Source organism: Stegostoma tigrinum, chromosome 8, assembly GCF_030684315.1.
Source record: "Stegostoma tigrinum isolate sSteTig4 chromosome 8, sSteTig4.hap1, whole genome shotgun sequence".
Lineage (NCBI taxonomy): Eukaryota > Metazoa > Chordata > Chondrichthyes > Orectolobiformes > Stegostomatidae > Stegostoma > Stegostoma tigrinum.
In genome coordinates this window covers 50,685,128-50,708,953 of record NC_081361.1, presented here as the reverse complement: position 1 = coordinate 50,708,953, position 23,826 = coordinate 50,685,128, and the positions used below count along the sequence as shown (strand labels likewise).

Here is a 23,826-nt window from a genome sequence, read left to right as displayed (position 1 = left end):
TCGCATGTACTGTTGGCCATTATCAATGGTGTGAGAGTAACAGCAAACTGATATTAAAACAACACCAAATTCCAGAACATACTGCCATACTGAGTCACAAACAACCCAAAATAAACACAAGTTCATTAGTGCATAAATCTATTCACTTCATAGCCTGGCTTCGAAAACTGCTTTTTTAAAAAAATTCTCCACAGTTTCTGAAATAACTTCTGACATACAAAAAAACCCATTAGTCACAAATTCAAAAGTTGGACCCATATTCACCTCAAATGAAGGCTCCCCATTGACCACTTCACTAAACAGATTTTTCTGAAGGGTCTAGACCCAAAACATCAGCCTTCCTGCTCCTCTGATGTTGCCTGGCCTGCTGTGTTCATCCAACTCTACACCTCGCTATGTCTACACCTTGTAATATCACTAAACAGACTATTCTTTTTATCTCAATACCATCTGTGGAGCCTGCTGTGCATAAATTTGCTGCCCCATTTCTAACTTAACAACAGAGATTACCTTGTAAAATGATTGAATTGTCTGGAAGTGCTTTTGAATATTTTAAAACATGGGGCCATATTAAACCATACTATATGGACAGAAATATGGCATTCAGGCCCTCAGTCAATTAATGAAATCATTGCTGACCTGGGCCCAATTGCAAATAGCTATCTTTGCTCCATATCATTTACTATTTCTAGATTTTTGAAATCTAGCAATCTGAGATTTTAAAAGTTACATTTCCTCTATTATTTGAGCAAGAGAGCTTCAAACTTCTATCATCTTTATCGACTCAGACTAGAGGGCTGAATGCAACTTACCCAATTTTGCTGATGATACAGAGCTGGGCAAGAGACTGAGCAAAAGAGGTTGCAGAGGGATTTAGACATGTTGCATGAATGAGTAAGAATATACCAGATGAAATAAAGTGCTGATTGTGAATTGTCTACTTTGATAGAAGTAATAAAATAACAGAATATTTTTGTATATTCAAAGACCGGAAATGTTAGCAGCGTGGCCTCCATGTGATTGTACATTAATCATCACAGAACTTACAGAAAAGAAAATAAGGGTGGCTCAGTGGTTAGCACTGCTTCCTCATAGCACCAGGGACCTGAGTTCAATCCCACCCTTGGGTGACTATGTGGAGTTTGCATATTCTCCCTGTGTCTGCGTGGGTCTCCTCTGGGTGTTCTGGTTTCCTCGCACAGTCCAAAGATGTGCAGGCTAGGTGGATTGGCTATGCCAAATTGCCCGTTGTGTTCAGGGATGTGTAAATTAGGGAGATGGGTCTGGGTGGGCTGCTCTGGGAGGGTTGGTGTGGTCTTGTTAGGCCAAAGGGCCTGTTTCCATACTGTAAGGATGCTATTTTTAAAAATGGTGTTCAATTTATTCTCCAGGTATGGTCTAACCCAGGGCTTATACATAACTCCACCTCCGTGCATCATAGCCCTCTTGATAGAAATGCATATTTATAAAACATTAGTTTTTATAATCATTTTCAAATAAAATACTAATCCTAAATGATTGGCAAACTAACATTAGCTCAAGATTTTCACTAGCTTTTTCTAACTGGGGAGGTGTGTGTGTTAGGATATGACTAACACACCGCCCCCAATGCTGAGATAATTTATGGGTTCTCCCACCAATCAGTTCTTTAAGAATTGACAGATAAGTGAGTGTGAATACTTAACACTTTCACAGGTCTTCAAACTAATTTAGGCTGCAGACAGCTGAAGGCATGATCAGCAATCATACAGCAAGTAAAATTAGGGATGCACAAGAGGCTAGAATTAGAATGGAGATCTGAGGGTTGATATCAAGGCCTTGTGCATCACTGAAGTTTAAAAGAATGAATGGCTGACCTTCAGAATCTACACTGGAACTGCGAGATTGTTTTACTGACAAAGGCCATATGTTATCCTCTGACTTCGAACAGTTCATATCCTATTCAAATAAGTGTGCATATTATGTGGTATTTACTCTGTTTTCCAGCAAAATGGGTAAAAGTTCAGCACAACATTGTGGCCGAAGGGTCTGTACTGCGCCGTACTGTTCTATGTTCTAAAATCACTCATTTTACTTACTTTTATTTCTGACAATGCAGCTGAAATTAAGAACTGTAAATACAAACTTTACATATTACAACATTGAAAACATTACGATGCAGTTATTCAGTCATTTTGCATGGTTTCACACCCTTTTTGATGGATCTTTATCTCCTCTCAAATTTTTTATGCTATCTCAGTATTCCATGCACACAGTTCATTTGTGAAAATTTAGCTCCCCTAGGTTGTTTATATGCGAACCAACTGTCCAGCAAAAGCAGTTCATGCTGTGTCAATAACCTCCTTTAAAAAGATGCTGGAAAAGTGCCTGCTTTTTAACAAAACTAAAATTTATTGGGATGAATGTAGACAAAGAGGATCAAATGCTCCATGACACACAGTGGTTTCCTGGGCTGCTGGGCCTGTGGGAATGTTGTGTGGGAACCAACAGGTCAGCACTGAATAACATGCAAATGTGAGTAATGTAAAATTTAAACACTCATTGTTAAGAATGTTATGTCAAATTTTTCCTGAGATTATGTTTGGTAGAGTCTACGAATTGGGCTATATCTTGATTGGTACTACAGGGACATGATCACCTAGTGACATTATTCCTGGGCTATTAATTCAGAGACCCAAGTAATGTTCTGGGGACACTGGTTTGAATCCCAGTGCAGATGGTGTAATTTGAATTTAAAAGATCTGAAATTAAGAGCCTAATGATGACCATGAATACATTGTTGATTGTTGTGAAAACACATCTGGTTCACTAATGCCCTTAAAGGACGAAAACTGCCATCCTTACCTAGTTGGCCTACATGTGACTCCAGATCCACAGCAACTGTGGGCAATTCGGGACAGGGAATAAATACTGGCTTAGCCAGCAATGCTCTCATCCTACGAATAAATAACTCTACCTTAAATGTTCACTTCTTCACCGATTCAAAGGGGAGGCAGCATGCATATCATTTAAAATGCACACTTCAGCAACTCACCAAAGTTGCTGTGACAGCACTTTCCAAATTTGCAACCTTGACCATTTAGAAGGACAATGGCATATGGGAACACTAACACCTTCAAATCCAAACGCCAGACCATCCTGACTGGGAATTATATACTTCACAGCAGCAGGGTCAAAATCCTGGAGCTCCTAAACAACACTGAAGCTGTTCAAGAACCAGTTCACTACCACATTCTCAAGGGAAATTATGGAGAAATACATTCTGGGGCCCATTCTTCCAGTGAAAGAATAAAGAAAGTAATGCTAAAGTAATAGGTGCAATATGGCAAGTGGCCATTTCTCATTCTGTACTTCTGTGTATTAACATAAATCAACACTGATGTTACCCCTCACGGGAGAGTCAAGAACCAGAAGATATTATTTCCGAATAAAGGGACACCAATTTAAGACTGAAATGAGGAGGAATTTCTTCTCTCAAGGGGTAGAGAGTCTTTGAAACTTCTTGCCACAGAGAGTTGTAGGGATGAGGTCCTGGTGTATATTTAAAGCTGAGATAGATAGATTCTTGATCAGTAGGGGAATTAAGGGCTGTAGGGTAAGGGCAAGAAAGTGATGTGAGGAATGTTGGATCAGTCATGATCCTACTGAATGGCCTATTGTGTGGGCTATCCTGAGACTAAGGCATATTTTTAACAATTATTTCAATTGTTATCACCAGAAGTATGTTACTTCTCAAAGGCAGGATTGCACTTTGCTTTATCCTGACCCATCTAGGCTTAAGAGTTATGTAATAGTGTCTCTTTGAGTCTGGCACAGCAAATGCTCAAATCTCAGAATTTTGTTTTGTGTGTATGTTATGTTAGCTTCAGGAACAGGTTAACTGTAGGGAAACAAAAATAGAGGATGACTATTTCTGAGTCATGAAAAGGTTTCCTCACTAGTTAAGTTGGTAAATCCATTGTATAGAACTAAGACCCTGGCAAAAACTACAAGTTTCAGCATTTAGTCTTTGCTTGGTTAACCTGTCTCAGTACATCTTTAAGAATATTTACAAATATCATTAATAATCTTGGGCTATGGTGTGGTAAAAATTGGCCAGCTATCCTGCTCCTGATCACTTCCCAGTGACACATGCTATAATGTGACTGTGAACATCAGCATTGGATTTAGCTGTGACACATCCATAGCCAACACTCACTGTACACTGGCCACTTGTATAAGCCACTAGAGTGATGCAAATTCTCATGGAGTCACAACTGTCTATATAAGTCAATATCATTATAACAGGAGAAGTTTGGAAAAAAAAATTAAGAGAGCCTTATTATTTGGAAAAATAATGAAAATAGATAGCGTTATACTTATGGGGTGCAAATGCACCAATGGTGCTATTTAATAATTTTCAAAATTCAATAAAATTGAAGGAACATAAAATATATTCATGCTTTAGTTTAATCACTTCATATAAAAATCTCTTAAAAGGTTTCTGAACACAATATACAATACTATACCATACATTGTGTGAGACTGAGAAAACATTAAGGAAGTTGTCACCTGAAACATTGCAATGTTTAACAGACATATAAACCCATTGCTCATGCAGACGTTCAGATCTGCTAAACCGTTTTCAACACAATTTGGACCAAAAGCTTATATGCAGTTTACAAGATACTGACATCAGACTGGAATTTTTTTTGTTTTGCAGCTTTAAGTTCCTAACAATTATCCCAGACATTGCTTCACAGTTGCACATTAAATAATTTTAGACTGTAACCAGTGGTGGACTAGTTCAGTTAACTGAAAAAAATTGACACAAATATTTTTAATTTCTGGGTTCCATATGTCTCTTTATCACTACTGTTCAGGTTATACTATATTACACAATAATTAAAAACAGTGGCAAGATGAAGCAAACTGTCACCTTGAATTTCCTACACAGTAACACCACCACTTTACAGGCAATGTTAATGCATAAATTAATAATTTACAACAAACATTACAATATGTACATGATATAAATACATGGTTCTAAATAGAAATGGACATGCTCTAAGAATGGAATTAGCAGCGTTATACAAAGGATGGCACACTGGTAACATAAACTGAAATTGAGCACATTTAAATAAATTTTTAAAAAGTAGGTGCAATCAAGTAAATAGCCTCATAGCCTTACGTGATAGACTTAAATGTTCAATAGTGCCTCCCAAATAAACTCTTGTAGCCATGTCTCATGTTCTAAAACTGTAGCTGGCACCCAGACGTCACTTTCTTAGACTATAACAACATAAATAGAAACAATGGGCAGTGGTGCTAGTGGTTAGAGAGAAAAAGAATGACAGCGAAACATTGGTAAGCCAACAACTGGTGTTGAACAATGTGAATATTCAGAGGAATAGATTCCCTTTGAAGAGGAATTTTAGAGTACAGATGATGATGTTTAACATTAATGGTCACAGAAGTAAAAGACTATGCATGCTGTGGCTCTGACTAAAACGGAAAATGTTGGAGATGCTTGATGAGTCTGGCAGCACCTACGAAGAGGGAAACAGAGTTATCAATGCAGATTGATGACTTTTCATCAGAATTTTCATCCATTAGCTCTGCTTCTTTCTCTAAAGATGCTGACAGACCTGCTGAGTACTTCCAGCAATTTCAGTTTTTGTCTATCACAAATTATACAGTGTTCATTAATATCAGTCTGTTTCAGAAGTACAGTCATAAAAATGTACACAACCAAACATCTATAATCTGCTCCCATTCTGTGACTTTCATTTTGAAGAGTGGAAAGAAAATGAAAATCTCTGTTTTTCCCCTTCCACATGATAATAATCAGCATTGAATGTGATAATTAGATCAAAATTACAAGAATAATTTGTTTCACTTATTAATACCTACAGTTAATCAGTGTTACTAATGATGAATTTTCCAGCATGCATTCATGATTTAGGAAAACAAGAAATCCTCTTCTGAAGGAATTAAGACATTTTATGTCAATCATTGAACTGGAATCCAACAGTTGAGAAGTTACACTGAAATTATAAAATTGTTTATGAACACCTTATCCTTACGCGGGGAAAGTTCCAACTCACAATGGTTTGTCCATTCTGCAAAGCTGGAGATTGTCATGGCAACACTTAAATACCATTGCTCAATGTTTCCAGTAGATAATTAAGGAAGAGAGATAAAAATAATGAATGTCAATGATACAGAAGGCAGAAACAGCATATCATCTCTATTTTCTATTTCATATTCTTGTGTTTGTCAAATAGGGATTTCAGGCACCTGGTATTTTTACTAAATTTGGTATCAAACAGGAAAGCATCCTTAAATTTGACTCAGCAGTGAGCCTCAAATACTGCCTCAGAACTAATTTGAAGGTTAAGTATGATGAACAAGGCAGTTTTTATAATTATTCATGATGGATGACTGTTATCTCTCACCTATGTGATCTTGAAAATCTTTTCACTTCCCAAATCAGCCATTAAGGTCACCTTGTAGTGTGAACTTGCTAATTTAAACCCAAAATACTGGACATGAAGATAACTTTAATGGCACAGTTGACATCACACTAAATTCATATCATTTTGAAACCAGAAAAGGGGAAACTTTCAATGCATAAGGCTGAATTAGACAAACTCATATTGTAGAGGTGAGATGTCATGTTCAAACCGACTGAGCCCAACCAATTTATCACTTGTATATTTTTAACGACTGAACATGTAGTGATTTGGGACTTGGATTTACCATTTAATTACATTTCAAGGGGATAAAGTTTTCAAATTGCTTAATAATAAAAATATAATTTAACTCAATGTTGACTTGTCTTTCTTCCACCAATGAGCAGGACTGTGACACTCTGTAATAAGTAGGTACTCAAAATCTTCCAAAATACAATTTTTTTTAAAAAAAGCTAGGTATAAAACAAAGAATGTTTATACGGCTGAAAATCTTTTTGGGATATTTTTAAAATAGGCTATGGACAGTTAGTCCATTTTTACTTTTCAAAGTAAAGATGCAGCAAAGAATAAATTTTCAAAAGCATATATTGCCATACTGTGAAGGGAACCGGAAGACTTAGTTTTAATTTCTCTTAATTTTCAAAAGAATTATAAATGGATTTGTTCTTGTACTGTTCTTTGTGTGTAGAAAAGTTTCGTTAGGATTTTAGTAAATTGTGTTCAAATAAATAAAACACTTTTGGAAGGACAAAAACATTTTTCAAAAGGCACACAGTCCTAAGACATAATTTACTGAACAAAGAACAGTTTCCTACGTAAAAAAGCTAGTTCATATTGTTGAGACTGTCATACAGTTTCAGCGTCTTGCAGTATGAAATCTCTCAGTTTTGTGTCATCCATTTGCATGCTCATCCCAAATTAAATTTTAGACAGCTTTTGTCCACCAGCTTCAAATAAGCATGGCTTGCAGTTAAGCCAATACTTCAACACAATACTGGCAAACGTTTCATCTACCTTAGGCCCTCCAATCTTGCCATCAAGGTTAATTGATCAACTGAACCAGAATGGTAAGCTTTCATTTGCAAAACCTTGGGTTTAAAACCAACATCATAGGTTTTTTTCTCCCCTAGAGACCATTTGTGCACGTGATAATAACTAAACGTTCACTTTTGTGGAATTGTTACGTATCAACAGGTGAGGTGTCTTCAGTGATGGAGTCTGCTTGTGTCTCTTCCACCTCAATCCCCTGGCTTTCTGACTCCAGTGCAACAAATATCTTTGTTTCACAACTCTGGCAACTACTGTCCTCTTCTCCCTGACTCATCTCCTCTTTTGCAGTCCCTTCTGAATCTTCATCTTCTTCCAATGTAAGCTCAAACTGGAATTTTTCAGTGGAATACTGACCTTCCTTCTCTTGTTCATCTGGGGAAGGGGATGGGCTCTGGGGAATCATGCTCTGATACCAATTCCTGTTGTCCTCCAATGTGTCTAGTATATCCTGAGCATCAGGGTGAACAAGGTCAGCCCATGTTTCCCACAAAGGGTGTGCAATGTAGTCAATGAATCCAACCTATGCAAAAAATATCAGTAGAAAAATATTTCCTGGTTAATATAATTAAAGTAAAATTAATCCATATTTTCACAAGAAACAATGCATAAATATTCCAAAATACAAGATTCAAGCAAAACAACTGCATGTTTTCCATATAATGTATAAACAAAGTGCAGTAAATATTTCAATATAATTAAATGAATTACATGAAGTATCAACATAATTCAGTGGAATGCAGATCCATATGTACTGTATGGGAAATGCTAGCTTATTGGTTCAGCAAGAATTGATTATCAGAACACTGTCAGGCAAAGGCATCCTTTGTAAGAACGAGCAAAGGATCCAGAAGTACAGTATACAATCAAATGAACTATGATACAAAGGCGGCCACATTGTTTTATGCATCAGTAAACTTAACCCAATTCCTCACTGAATTACAGAATACAGAGACTAGTGTTGAACAGTTGTTCATCAGCCTAAAGGAAACGTGCACCAAATGGACCAAAGATCCTCTTGGTAAATACTGATGACTAGGACATATGTACACATAGTGTAACGTCAATTTTTCAAATGTCACAAAACTTGAAATTGTACTAATTTGTGAGCTGGATTATAGTAAACTACAGGTGGAAACAGACACATGAAATTGGCAGAAACATAAAATATGAAATGCAATGGGGAAAAATGTGAAGTGATGTGTTTTGGAAAAGACTGAACAGGAAAATTAAATGGTAGAAAAACAAAGAAAAGAAAGAATGCAATGACGCACAGATCTATGAAAAGTTAATATAGCTGTTAAAATAGGATATGGAATCCTTTGCTTCATGGAGTACAAAAGCAAAGAGATTATGCTAATAAAAACACTGACCACAAAGTATCTGAACATTCTACTTGGCAAGTAGAGTAGTTATCATCTACCTGGGATTTTTCAACTATGGCTGTATGTTTGTCACACATTGGACTGATTTCCATGCCCCGTTCCCGTTCTTTGTCTCCTTGGTGAAAGAATTCATCCATAATTCGATCTGTCCACTGCCGATACAGCTCCAGGGATTTTGTGGGATTGCTCAAGTCTGCGCAGTGCACCATATTACGAAGAACCTGGAACCAAAATAACAGGAGGCTTATTTAGAATCTTTCAAAACAGAATATCACAGACTACCTGACAATGACACTCTCATTCTAGGCAGACTTCCCTGGGCTATTTAACTATAATGTCAACAGGAGTAGCAAACCTAAAATTTGAGTTTTGGCCCAAAACATTGGGATGTTCTTTTGTGTCCTAAGGGTACTCCCAGCACAGACTGGCCCCAGGCAGGAGCAGAAAAATAAAGTAATGTGCTGGCTTCTCAGGCTTCCAGTTATGACATAAGAAACTCCTGGTGCTTCAGAACATTCCAATTCAAACCTCAACATCCTTGGTATGGGGCTAAGAGGGGAGAGACAAAGGCCTGAATCTTCTGAGGAATGGCAATCACCACACCAAACTCTACATTTCACACATCCATTCCAAGCATATATTGCAATCCATTCCAAGCATAAATGGAAGATAGTCAAGGGAAGTCAAACTATATTTTTTGTAAGGCAAACCTTAAAGAGGGGTCAAATTTCCTAACAGCAAGCAATAGAATGCTCTTTTGCATGCTCTTTTAAAGGCAGCTCACCAGAATGAAGCACCCCTTGCTAATTTTTTTCTCCATGAGTGAGCAATTCATGCCTTCTGATTCTCGACTGTGTACAAAAAATGTGCAATAAGGGTCGGTTCGCTCAGTTGGCTGGATGGCTGATTTGTGGTGCAATGTGACGCGAACAGAGTCGCTTCAATTCTGCACCAGTTGAGGTTGCCAGGAAGGATTCTTCTTCTCACCTCGTCCCTCACTTGAGGTGTTGTGATCCTTAGGTTAAACGACCACTAACTGTCTCTCTGATGAGACAGCAACCCAATGGTCCAATGGGGCTATGGTGACTTGACTTTGCTCCTGCGGTGCAGTGATAATGTGCTTTTGAGCTTAGAAGCCTGGGTTGATATCCTACTTGCTTCAGATTTGTGCCATACCACATCTGGATGGGTTGGTTAAAACTAGACCTATAACAGGCATGCAGCAAATGAAGTGTACTTGTTGGAATGTGGCGTGAGTAGCTAGCGCTTTATCCTCCTTCAGATGTGTTGGTCTATGCCATGCCATGATTGGAATTGTGCAGCACAATCTAAATTGCATGGAGCATGGAAGACGGCCAAGGGAAGCACGTTAATATCCAGGAACAACAATTGCACGGCATTTGGAATATAAAAGTAGGGGTATTTTGGCAAAGTCGCACAGGGGATCGGTCAGACCATTTCTACAGTACAGGTAATAGTTTAGGTTGCCGTGTTTGAGAAAGGACATAATTTAATGAAAAGCAATTAAGAGAAGGTCCACACTACTGAAGGAATTATGAGGGATAATGAAATAGATTGGCCCGTACCCACTATAGCTCAGAAGAGTAAGAAGGGATCTTATTGAAAAATGTAAGATTCTGAGCAACTTAATATGTTAGATGCTAAAAGAATGTTTCCCCTTATGGCAGAGACCAGAATGGCGGTCACAGATTAAAAAGGAAGTGACATCCACTTAAAATAGCTACGAGGAGAACTTTTCTTGAGAAGGTTGAGAGTCTATGAAACTTATTTCCACAAGACTGGTGGGGGCAAGATCATTGAATATTTTTAAGGCAGAGTTTGATTCTTGATTAACAAGGTTGTCAAAGGGTACTGTCAGTAGACTGATGAGTGGAGTTGTGGTCATGTTTCAGATCAGCTTAGTTCCTGTCAAATGATATGAGCAGGTTCTAAGTGCTGAATGGCTTATTTTTGCTAGTAATTTGCATGTTCACATGCATCACTTCTGAGCAGTCAAATGATGTTCCTGGTTTAGAGGGGATGAAAGCCTATGTATGTGTCCTTTAATCATCGTGTCAGGACTTTCAAACTCTTGCTGCAATCCAAAGCATGGATGTCTATGCAATGATCTGAGATCCATATAATCACACAAAACATCCACTCACTTCCATGATAACAAAGTGTGGAGCTGGACGAACACAGCAGGCCAAGCAGCATCTTAGGAGCACAAAAGTTGACGTTTCGGGCGGAAGGGTCTGGGCCCGAAACGTCAGCTTTTGTGCTCCTAAGATGCTGCTTGGCCTGCTGTGCTCATCCAGCTCCACACTTTGTTATCTCGGATTCTCCAGCATCTGCAGTTCCCATTATCTCTCACTCACTCACTTCCATGCTCACTGCCAAACATCATGGAAAATTCCACCCATATACACCCTTTACAGCATAGGCATCCTGACTGCTGTATATCATGGTACTGACCTGTATTCTATCTGTGTAATTGTCAAGTAGTAAAACACCGGAACTTGTCACTTTTTTTGTTTCCACCATGGTCTTGAGGTCTGCTAATAAGGTCATGTGCTTTGACATGTCAGTGGCCAACACCTAGACAGGGGAGAAAAACATTGAACATTTCAACAAATCGATACAAATCTCAGATCTTCTCAAACAACCAAAAAGATCTTTTCATAGGTTGACTTTCTGGACCTAATCCAGGACGCGTTTACTTACCATCTCAATAACCATCTTTCTCAGCATCTGCCGCTGCTTCTTGGTGAGATTTTGAAAGATGTCACAGGAATCTTCCTGCAGAAGTTTAAAACCCACAGCCAGATGGTGATTTTCTAACACAGACTCATCGTTGTACATCAGTGCTAACTCGGAATCTAAAATATCAGGGAGAATAAAAAATGTGCAGATAATGATAAGAAGTTGAAAAGCCCCATCTGTTGTTGATCTGATGTGAATTAGGTAACATGTTTTATTGAAAGAATCAGTGCAGTGCACTGGCATGTAACATTATAGATGGAATGACACAAGTACAATGCTGGCCCTCCCCCAAGTACTTTATTTAAAAGTGGCTCTGCTCAATGGGGAAAGAAGAAGAACAGAAATCAGTATCATTGTAAATGCTTCTATACTCCCAGCTGTAAAGCAACAATACCAGAACATCTGGGATGGTCGCTTTATTCAGCATTACAGCTCAGGGGCACAGTTCACCACCCCAGAAATCCTCAACTGAAAGACACATTAATTTTACCAAAAGTTCAGACATAACTAATATACAGTCACCTTTACCGCTTGAATGGGGCACTTAACTGACAAACATGTTAAGGAAAAGGTCTACTTTGACCTTCACGAGGTCTTCATTGCATCCCAAAAGATGATTTTAAAAAATCATCCTCTAAACTTTAATAGAGGGTCAGTCATGACTCACAAACCTGGGTCAAACTACTGGGAAAGCCAAGGCGAGTAAAGCAAACGGCATTTTCCTGCTGACATTTTTTAATGGTGATAAACATCCAACTGACACCAAGAAATTATAAGACCCCAAATATCAAAAAAGAGTAGGGATCATTGTCTCAGCCCAAAAGGACCCAAAAAGAGACAAATTCCTAGTGAAGCTCACAACAGAATCTGAAAAATGTTAACACAAACTTAATTCCAAAATTGTGGAATCAAATTATATCAGCTGTATTGGGCACTTGCAACCAGACTCGTGGGTTCAGTATCATTGATAAAACGATTGCTTTGATAAGAAGTCAATGCTGAATTACATGACCTTTCGGTTCAAAAATTAGCAGCCTTTATTGCCTGCTGTGGCAACTCAAGGTTGTAAATAAAGAAGGCAGCATTTCAACAGCTCAAAGCCTGCAGCCTAAAGACAATTATGGCAGATAAAGGAGCTGTGGGAAGAAGAGAAAACCCAAGAGTTTCAAAAATATGCTGGCCATTCTGACACACATAGTTTTCTTTGAAAACATTAAGGTCCTATTTAAACCAAGTTCAATTGGAGAAAATCACCTTTGTTCTCCCTTCTTTGTCTTCTTAAGAATAAAGTTATCATTTGGTAACGCTGTAGAGAATATTTTATACAACACCTCCACCTTAAATTCACATGACTGCTGTTCGTCTACAGGCTATCGCCAGTACCCTGTGACAGAATCCATGAGTAGACCACCATTGATAGGGGAGCTGCAGAAAGCAAAGTTAAGAAAAGCTAAATTGTCGGCATTCCCCAACAGTATGCCAGTTGAGACCTCAAAGCTGCTGGTTTTTGCTCATCTGAAGACTCCAAGCACTCACTCTGAAGCTTTGGTAAGAAAAGAATCTCAACTCTTCCAGCACATGTTTTCGAACTTCAAAAATGTAAAAATTAAACTACTCCAAAAAGGGCAATAAATCATGCTATGGAAACTGTTGAGGTAATGTACTGTTATGCATAGCAAGCAAAATCATGACATGTGTTGCCCTAAATAACTTATGTCCTGTGGCTGAGGAAATACTCTCAGACTTCACAGCATGGCATTAGACTTTCCATAGGCACTTCCGACATGGACTTTCTCATGAGACATATCCAAAAAAAATGTTGAGAACAATAATGACATTGTCTAAGGTGATGCATTCTGTAGGAAGGACATGGGCAGGCAATACAAAATGAGGGGTACACTTCTAAAGGGGGTGTGGAACCTAGCTGTACATGTTCACAGATCATAGAAGGTAGCAGAACAAATGGAAAGAGCTATTAATAAAGCATACAGTATCTTGGGCTTTAGACTACAAGAGCAAGGAGCCATGAATTTGGGCATTACATGAGACAGGATAAGGTATTCCAAAAACAAATAAGCTTGTTGATATCAAAATACTGTCCAGTCAGTTTAGGTTCAGAAAGACCATTAGAATCTGCATGCTGGATGTTTAATGTGATCGTCATGAGGGTCATGGTGGTGGTTCGGTGGAGCGTGTGAGTGTTGAAATTCCCTTGTGTTTTTGTGTAATTCACCAGGGACAAAAGAAAATGCAATTTACTAGAAATATTGCTTGAATGATTCTTGGTTAATACTGGATTAATGCCAACAATTTAACAATAAAGACTAAACTCCACAGATTCTTTTATAAACTGAGCCCACTTAAGTCTAATTTAAGAGATTCTCATTTTGATTGTTCAGTCCACCTACACAAAATGAGTCACAGCATCCAGCAGGTGTTAAAACTGAAAAATTGGAATATAGAAACAATAATGCACAAACACAATTACTGCCAAATCCATGTACGTATGGCACATAAATGATTCTAATTAAAGATCTGTCAGAAATCAACAATGTTCTGGAGGTTAATGAGTTTTATAGTTCTCCCAGATTCCATCTTTTTCTAATACTTTTAATCGCATTTTAAAAAAATACAATTCTACGTACAATTCTACTTTAAAGGACATGTTGCAATGGTGACTGTGATGGAAAGACTCTACACAGTTTGTGATACTAACTCAAAGAACTTTGCTCATTCCACGTCTTTTACTTTTCCCATTAGTTTGATGGCAAGTTGTTACCTCCTGCCAAGTCCAAACTGAGGTTCAAAGATTTCCCATCTACATTGCTACAAAAATGACATATTTCAAAGATTGTTCTAATTATTTTAATTATAGTGAGACCTTAAATGTCAAATATATGACAGCCATTCACACAATGTAGCAAGACAGTGATATTTAATAATTAAGATATTTTACACAACTGTACAAGACTAAGACCACTGTTGCGCTAAGTAACTGGAAAATAGGATCTGTTTTAAAAATAAATGTATGATTTTTCAACAATAACTTGGCAATACAAACAAACTAAGCCCCATATTTATTATTTGTTCTGTGCTAAAATGGCTAATGTCAAGTGGGGCAGCAAGAATGATGCAAAAATTAGCTTCACTGCTAGACAGATAAGGAGAGAAGAAACAAATAGCCCTCCATTATTCAAAACAAAGGCTTGCATGTGCTTAATTTCTACTGGACAAGGTCATGGACACTAAGTCTCTACTGAAATGTAGCCCACTGAATATTTACATTTTCTGGTTAAGGAAATTTAAGAAATGCCCTTCTTATCCAAAGCACTGTCCCAAATTTCTATACTGGGACAAATTACAAGTGATAGTTCTTGCTAAGAATGAATTCTATTTGGTATTACACAAGCAATTTGTTTTGAACTTTCATGACATTCACAGAATTCGTGAACATACAATACACAATAAATGGAACAAAAAATAGTTATTTTCCATGCTATAATTCACTTCTCTCCTCTGGGTGCTGATAAACATTGTATACAGGATGCACTATGCAGCACTCCTTCAGTACTGAGTCTCACTCAGCCTTGATTTTTGTGTTCAAATCCTGAAATGGGATTTGAACTTGGAAACGCGTGTTCGTGGACAGGATGCTATTATTGAATCATAGTTGAAAAAAGTTAGAAAATACACTACAATAAAAATGAATGCAAAGTAAACAATGCAACATTTGAAATTTATTTTGAAATTAGCGCACGTCCATCTCATCACTTGTATACTTACTGGTATTAATTAAAAATTGATTGGAGACACCAGGATGATCCACATCATGGATTGCAGCTGCAAAAATTGCAGCAAGAATCTCGAGGTCTGTAAACACTGCCTGTAAAACAGAAACATCAAACAAATGTAAACGTGCCCACAGACACACAAACATTCATTACAGCCAGCTTTGCATTCTCTATCATGAAAGTTCATGTATAATGCCTAACATTTCCTTGCCTTGGACAAACAAACCTGAGTCCCTGTATGATACTGATGACTAATCTGTCTTTATTAGCCAAAGGAAAATGAATTCACTGGACTAAAGTGAATCCATCTACAAAGGAATTCATTACCAATCAGGGTGTAGTCTCCTGTGTAAGAAACTGGATACCAGTGTCCTGGAATGTTTCAGGTTCTGTCCCTGTTCTGTATTGAATTTGGTAGGTCAAGTCATGGAAGAACTACATTTTGCATGATTGGGCTAAAAATATACAGCTTTGATCAGTTCTAGTCTGGAGGCTTCTATTAGGAAACATTGGAGACCAATCCAGGGAAGACTGTAACCAGCAACAGAAATGATCAGAGTGGAAACTGGACCCCTTATTTTAGCAGCAAGTGTGCCATCTTCTCAAACAGGTCTATAGCCCAGCAAAGTCAATTGAATCTGCACCGGTCAAAAGCAATCACCTAACTATTCTCATCCCATTTTCCAGCCATTGGCTATAGGCTTGTATGCCTTGGTATTAAATGTATACATTTAAATACTTCTCAAATGTTATGGAAGGTTTCTGCCTTGACCACCCTTGCAGGCAATGAGTTTCAGATTTCCACCATCCTCTGGGTGAAAGAAAATTCATCACAACCCTTCTAACCTCCTGCCCTTACCGTAAATCTATGCCCCTGCTCACTGATCCCTCCACTCAGGGGAAAAGTTCCCTCCCTTCTATCCTGTCTGAGCCCCTCATAATTTTATACATCTAAATCTTGTCCCCCACATTCTCCTGTGATCCAAGGAAAACCATCCGAGACTCTCTAATCTCTCTTGCAAAGTCAAACTCTCCAGCCCAAGAAATATCCTGGTAAATCTCCTCCGCACGCTTTTATATTGTGGATTCCAGAGCTGCACACAATACTCTAGCTGTGGCATAATCAATACTTAATGCAGTTCCAGCATCCTGCTCTCAGACTCTAAGCCTCAGCGAATAAAGGCAAGTGCACTATATGCTTTCTTAACCACGTAGCCTACCTACACTGCTACCTTAAGGGACCGAAGGACATTTGCACCAAGGGCTCACTGATCCTTGGTTCTTTCCAGGGTCCAATGACTCAGGCCTTGTTTTGCCTGCCCAAGTGCATCAAGTTCTATGGTTTAAAGGTGCAGATGTAACTGTGCTATCTACAGTCTAGATAGGATGGGTGCTGTGTAAGGGTGCTAGGTGCATGAGGGGTTAGGTGATAGGTGGATGAGGGAGTTAAAGATGCCTGGTGGTTTTGCAAGTTGGTTGGAATCTGGTACAATGGTGGTGTCAGGATTAGAAGGGGGAATTCAGTGATGAGTCAGGAATTCAGTTTAATAGTTATCCATGAGTTAGAGCCGGTTTTTAATCTTCTAAACTTACTCTGAAATGCTACTAAGCTTGACTGAGTCAAGGTCCTCCAAAACATCCAACTTTAAGTAATTATTTTGGACAGTTCCAGACACAGGGAAATTACCCTGGGAAACTTCAATTTCCTGGGCAACTCCTGTAGTGTCAGCTGTGTTGGGGTTTCTGCATGGTCCCAACATTCAGTTCCAATCTACGCTCCTGCAATGACTGTCCGATCTTAGGAATTTCAAGGCCAATATTCCTGAGCTTTAGAAATGGGGACTTGGAGGGAGAGAAAGTAACTAAGGACTGCATTCTGATTACTAACTAATGACTGCTAATCAATGATTCCTATTGAAAAGTTTATAATGATTGGGAACAGTCAGGATTAGGTGTAATCACGTTGTTGCACACAGTTGTATGGCTGGTAACCATGCACTGCCCAGATATAAACACGAAAATTAGTCACTCGGCTGAGATACTGTCACCTTCAATTTGGATGTTGACGCTGAACCATTCAGTTACAATGGAGGGGGAAAAAACCATGCAAAAGCAAAGTATGGTAAATGCTGTAAATCTGAATTAAAAACAGAAAATTCAGGAAATACTCAGAAAATCTGGCAATATTAAGATTAATGTTTCAAGTCAATGACTTCGTCAGAAGATAAATCAATCACCAGATCAGGGAAACATCACTTCAACAGATGTGCATGATATATATGCGACAATTACACTGTTAGACCGTTGCTCCTCGAGTTCCCCTTTAACAAGAATTAAAGCAATCATGCATCCTTTCAACTCAAAAGATATATTTCTAATATGGAGATGGCATTAGATTACTCGATTGAAACAAGTCCAATTTTAGAAAGCCCAATGTAGGACATCAACAACATTTAAACAGCAGAACATGTACTTTCAAAGGACTTTCAGATCCTTTGTCCCGAAGTGTTTCACAGTCAAATAAATACTTTTGAAATGTATTCACGGTTGTTCTGAGAGATAATGGCTAATTAATCTATTTTGCTGATATTAAATCAAGAATGATTGTTGGTTGAGGCACTTGAAGGACTCACTGCTCTTTGTCAAAAAGAGCAATTAAAAATCATTAAGCTCACCTGAACATCTACCGATAGTATTACATAAAGTTATGGAAGAATCCATATGGTTATATATTCACTCTTGGTCTTTAAATGTACTTACATCTAATGCTGGGGTAGAAAGAAGAATGTGTGTAGATTGTGTAACATCAGCAGCATGCAAGCTGTTATGATAGGCCACATCCCCATGGTAGTGGTCCTCCAGTGTCATGATGTACGTTACAAAAGTGTCCACGGGGATCCTAAATGTCTTCAGTAAATCTCGTTCCTATTGAAGTAAGCAACACAATGCAAACTTTATAGATAGGTGTAGAAAGCATTTTAATGAAAAGTTGGAATAAAATAAAATTTACTTGTGCTAGAAGTCAATGTTATTTTTCTGGTTCAGAAAATTGTCATGTTTTATTACCAGAGCAATAATATGTTATATCCTGAAGTTGATGGCAAGTAGGTCAAAAATAAGTAGTATTTTTTTGCCCATTTGACCCCACTAACCTGGAAGATACTGTACATAATGCAGGTGAGTGGTCTATTGTTTGAAAACTCCGCCACTTTAAATATGTTAAGGCCCCACTTATTCAGGTCATCCAACTCCTATAAAGTCAACATGAAAATCAGCAATTACTAATGAAGACATGAAATATTTATTCGACTTCACATTGAAATATTATATTTCACAAAACTGTTTTATCTAATACATTTCAAATGCAAGAATTACATTTTTGTGGAAATACTATTTTTAGGTTGATTTATTGCAAAAATTAGCCTTGCTGTGTATTACTACACATTCTGAATATTGATAGGTTGGAATGGCAATAAACAGACAAGCCAAATTGTTTATTCCCATAATGTCTGCACTTTACAGCAGGTCATGCTAGATAAGGAATTTGAGTGGAAACCCTGATATTTCCTTTCTCTGGCCAAATGCCGAGGCCAAATGCAGCATTCGAACTGCTAATCTAACTACAGTTAAATAATTCATACCAAACAGATGGTGAATTATAGGACTTCCTTTTCCTTTTGGCTACCTCTGTATTATCTTATCAAATTGTCCAACACATAGTGACACCTGAAGATCAAAGCAAGTCAGGCAGAATCTGGAGGAAATGAGCAGTCAATCTTTCAGGTATTACCCTTCTTCAGGACTGCACCCTTTTCTGAAGAAGTGTCCCGACCCAAAGTGTCAACTTTCCTGCTCCTCTGATGCTGCCTGCCCTGCTATGTTCCTCCAGCTCCACACTGTGTTATCTCTGACTCCAGTATCTGCAGTTCTTACTATCTCTGAGTACACAAAATAACTTAGATTATGAGAAAGAGCTACAAATCCAACTTCACTGATGTTGCTAAGATAGACAGCATTTCAACAACAGAATAGATAGAAGTATGGAATTCTAAACTATATTGATAAATTTTTAAAAAAAGGGCTTAACTACGGCAAATGATTAGTCATCCACTTTCGAGTACCTTCTAAATCACGAAAAAACTATGAAAAGCTGGTGGTTCAAAAGGAGACCTAGCAGTCCGCGTGTATAGACCATCAAAATGCCTTTGATAGATACAACAATAATCAAAAAGGTCCAAAGAACACTGGCATTCACATATGGAAATTAGAACAGAAGGTGTTTGAAGTCATGACACAGTTATACTGGTTGAATCGCATGTGGAATACTGTATTCAGGCCTGGACATCACGCCTTAGGAAGGGTCATGGCCTCTAGCGGAGGCAATGGTCTAGTGGTATTATCACTGGACTGTTAAACCAGAGACCCGAGTTCAAATTCCACCACAGCAGGTTGCAATAAAATATCTGGAATTAAGACTCTCAATGACAACCATGAATCCATTGTCAATTGTCAGGAGAAAACCCACCTGGTTCACCAATGTCCTTTAGTGAAGGGAGCTGCCTTCCTTACCTGGTCTGGCCTACATGTGACTCCAGACCCACAGCAATGTGGTTGACTCTGAACTGCCCTCTGGACAATTAGGGATGGGCAATAAATGCTGCCTGACCAGTGATGTCCTCATCCAGTTAATGAATAAAAGAAAACGTACGGCAGTGCAGTGCAGATTTACTACAGTGATACCCACACACAGTGTTAAATTGCAAGGCAACAGTACTTCCTTTGAATTTACAAATTTAATAGGTGGATTGAATCAAAATGTTGAAGAAAGTAAGGGAAATTGACAGGTTGGATAGAAAGGAACTATTCATGCCGATTGAGGAATCAAGCACTGGGACTAATGACTAAATATTAGAGCCAATGCTTTCATTAGCATAGTTAGGAAATAAAATGTAAAACCTCTCTTCTACAAACAACACCTCATGCTAAAGTCAATGTTAATTTTAAAACTAAGAGAATTCTGTTATCCAAAGGACTAATGGGATATGGTATTGGGTCACCATTCAGGTAGTATCTTATTGATAATGACTGAGGGTCCAAAGACAATATGGTTTGGCTTGACACTGCAAAATCACATTTGTACCTTGGAAAGATGGTCTTCCAAGTCAGTTTTGACAGCAAATCGGGGGATGCTGGAGTGTGTGAGGCTAGTACTGTGCTTCAATTTTTTCACTCCACTGATCTGTGTCATGAGTTGTTGCTTTTTCTTCTTGTCTCTGTCCTTCTGTGTAGGGGAGGGCATCTCCACATCATTCTGCTTATCTATCAGGACAGAATAGAGAATCATATGTATTGGATTAAATTAGGAATTCAAAAATACACATAAACACCAAGTTTTCTTTCAAAGAGATGAGTAATGCAAGAGGCGAAATTAGTAAACTCAGAAAAATTTGCAAACTGCACTAAAACAAAAATATGAAGTGGATTTAGAATCAACATGGATAAAATAAGAAAATGTAGATATCTTCATTTCTCTCTCTGGAGTTAGAAAAGGTAATTCTGTCAAAGTTGAATTTTACCCTTTTTAATACCATGGGAATCACAATGGAACACATATATTGTATCTAAAATCAACATTATTCAACATCATGAAAACAGATTATTGCTTACTATCATTGTTGTATTATTGCCGTCTGTGGGGCCTTGTTGTGTGTAATTAGTTGCCTTGTTTTCCACATTACAACATAGATTATACGTCAAAATTATTTCAGTGACTGTGAAGTACTGTGATGTGTTCTGAGTTCGCAGAAGCCATATTATGCGAACTTTATTTTATCTCCTAAAATAATTTTCTTGGGTGACAGTCCAAATGAAAAATTCTTTGTTTTAGTCAGCCTACACTTACGGCAAACTATTCATGTTTAGTGCGTTTCACAGGCCAGCCCACTATTTCCACCTGATAGCTTTGTGCTCTCAGGCAAGGCAGTATCACAGTGTTAAATTGCCTAAAAAGCAAAGTGAAAATTGCTACTCTTGCTCATTTTCTTGTGAACCTAGCTTGAAAATATGTTGTGTGAGAACACTGGGCAAGAGCAGGATACAGCCAGGCCACAATATTACCTATAGCCCATCAAGTGAGGTACTGAAGTATAACCAATATTACCTCTTCTGTATACTGTTAGGAGTAAATGTCAACACAATTATAGTGACAAGTTTCCAAACAAGTCCAATGCCCCCTATTTAAGGGGAATATTATCCTCCAACTTGATTTGGAGGAAGGCTGTTCTTATGAGGTCTAATATTTGTTCATGGTTTTTGCAGTCACAACCAGGTTACATTTTCCAGTGCCATTCGTATATCAGGCGATCACATCAGCCATGTCAAGTCCCTATTCTACAGCGAATTATCCACATGCTCAAGCGGAGATTGAAGCCTGGTTGTTGAAATGTTGAGTGGAAGGCAATGTGTTTATTTGGGATAGAGTTATCTGCTAAGGCTTATGTTAGATGTTCAAATCATGTCCTGAGCGAGCTTTTAGAGTGAATCATGGTGCTTCGAAGTGGATGTGGAGGTCCAAGACACTGCTGATATGGACTTTTCCTCTGGGTGATGCTGCATCCAGCCAAATGGATGGAAAGGCCATATTTGAGAGAACTGGTAACCGCTGAATTAGAGTTGATCCAAGTTTTACTGATTACTACTAAGTGAGCTTGGTATAACGACTTGAGGCAGACACGGATTCACAGAAGATTAAAAATGAAGGATGCTTCCATAAAATCATTTACACAATTCTCTACTACCCTACTTCTCTTAATTTATGAAATATTATTTCTTAAAAATCAAATTTCTTTGTAAGGCCCATTTTAAACGAAATTGGATGGAGTCTTATTGGGGTCTGAAGAACATGGGCTCTGGTGAGATAGGGCAGAATAGGACAAAAAGTCCAGCAAGGCTTGTCTTTACGTCAGGAGTAACTTGCATGCAACTGCCGGGCGATGAGGCAAGGTTTTCACAATCGCAGTAAGGGGGAATATTTTTGTTATTCACTCGTTGAATGTGGGCTTCACTGGTTGGCCAGCATTTATTGCCTGCCCCATCCTGTCCTCAAGGCTGAGCTGCTTTCTTGAAGCATTGCAGTCCACAAAGCCCTTGGGGAGGAAATCCCAGAATGTTGACTCAGCAACACTGAAGTCAGGATGGTGAGTGACTTGGAGGTGAATTTATAGGTGGTGGTGTTCCCAGGTATCTGCTGCCCCTTGTCCATCTGGATGGAAGTGATTGGTAGGTTTTCAAGGTACTGTCTAAGGATCTTTGGTGAATTTCTGCCAGTTTTGCTTGTTAATGACCTTAATAGCAATCCAGTTCTTTCCTTGCTGAACCCTCTGCATGAAATTAAAATGGGTATCTGGTGACTTCAGCTCACTGCTTGTTCCAAAGTTGATCAGGGCATGCTTTGTGGGCGCTGGCTGCGGACACCCCATAATCAAAAACACGTGCATTCAACATGTGCCAGCCTCTAAGAGCCCACATGGCTCATTTCTGAACCACTTCTGCACCTCAGAGTGCTATGCAACAATAAGGACATGGTGTTCTCAAGGACCCAGTGGTACATGCAGTGCATGGGGGTAAAAAAAGGCTATATATTTGGGCTTTTCATTTGTTCGCATGATGCTCACTTACTTTGAGTATACCTGGATTTCTGCCTTGCCTACCCTCAACTTTTTGCACTTTTCCCCTCAGCCAAAGATATGAAGTTCATAGTATTGCTGACTTGCTCTTCTATTTAGAACAGACAAAAAGCCAGGAAGACTGTCACTGTTGTCAACAGTCCTCAGTCAAGTCACAAGAGACAGCCTTTGGTCAGGGGTTTCCAACACAGTGAGTCAGGGGCAGATCGAGACATGGTGAGTCAGCCACTCGCACTGGTCAGAGTCAGAGACTTCTCCACATAAAGGCTGAGGAACTGAAAGTCAGGCAGCACACCAACCATCTTAACTGTGAGAGATAATGGGAACTGCAGATGCTGGAGAATTCCAAGATAATAAAATGTGAGGCTGGATGAACACAGCAGGCCAAGCAGCATCTCAGGAGCACAAAAGCTGACGTTTTGGGCCTAGACCCTTCATCAGAGAGCGGGATGGGGAGAGGGAACTGGAATAAATAGGGAGAGAGGGGGAGGCGGACCGAAGATGGAGAGAAAAGAAGATAGGTGGAGAGAGTGTAGGTGGGGAGGTAGGGAGGGGATAGGTCAGTCCAGGGAAGACAGACGGGTCAAGGAGGTGGGATGAGGTTAGTAGGTAGCTGGGGGTGCGGCTTGGGGTGGGAGGAAGGGATGGGTGAGAGGAAGAACAGGGTAGGGAGGCAGAGACAGGTTGGACTGGTTTTGGG

General features: G+C 38.8%; 1 protein-coding gene across 4 annotated transcripts in view; it reads right to left on the bottom strand.

Moving 5' to 3' along the window:
- Positions 1-4,388: 4,388 nt before the first annotated feature.
- Positions 4,389-23,826, bottom strand: part of pde4ba (phosphodiesterase 4B, cAMP-specific a) — a 504,383-nt gene continuing 484,945 nt past the window's right edge. For all 4 annotated transcript variants that reach the window (XM_059647868.1, XM_048539254.2, XM_048539255.2 and 1 more), the window contains 8 exons: positions 20,582-20,760; positions 18,594-18,692; positions 18,202-18,366; positions 15,434-15,533; positions 11,612-11,766; positions 11,363-11,485; positions 8,926-9,108; positions 4,389-8,025 (listed from right to left, as the gene is read on the bottom strand). In XM_059647868.1, coding sequence (XP_059503851.1) covers positions 7,636-8,025; positions 8,926-9,108; positions 11,363-11,485; positions 11,612-11,766; positions 15,434-15,533; positions 18,202-18,366; positions 18,594-18,692; positions 20,582-20,760 — 1,394 coding nt within the window. In that variant the 3' untranslated portion in view covers positions 4,389-7,635. The remainder of the gene's footprint in view (positions 8,026-8,925; positions 9,109-11,362; positions 11,486-11,611; positions 11,767-15,433; positions 15,534-18,201; positions 18,367-18,593; positions 18,693-20,581; positions 20,761-23,826) is intronic.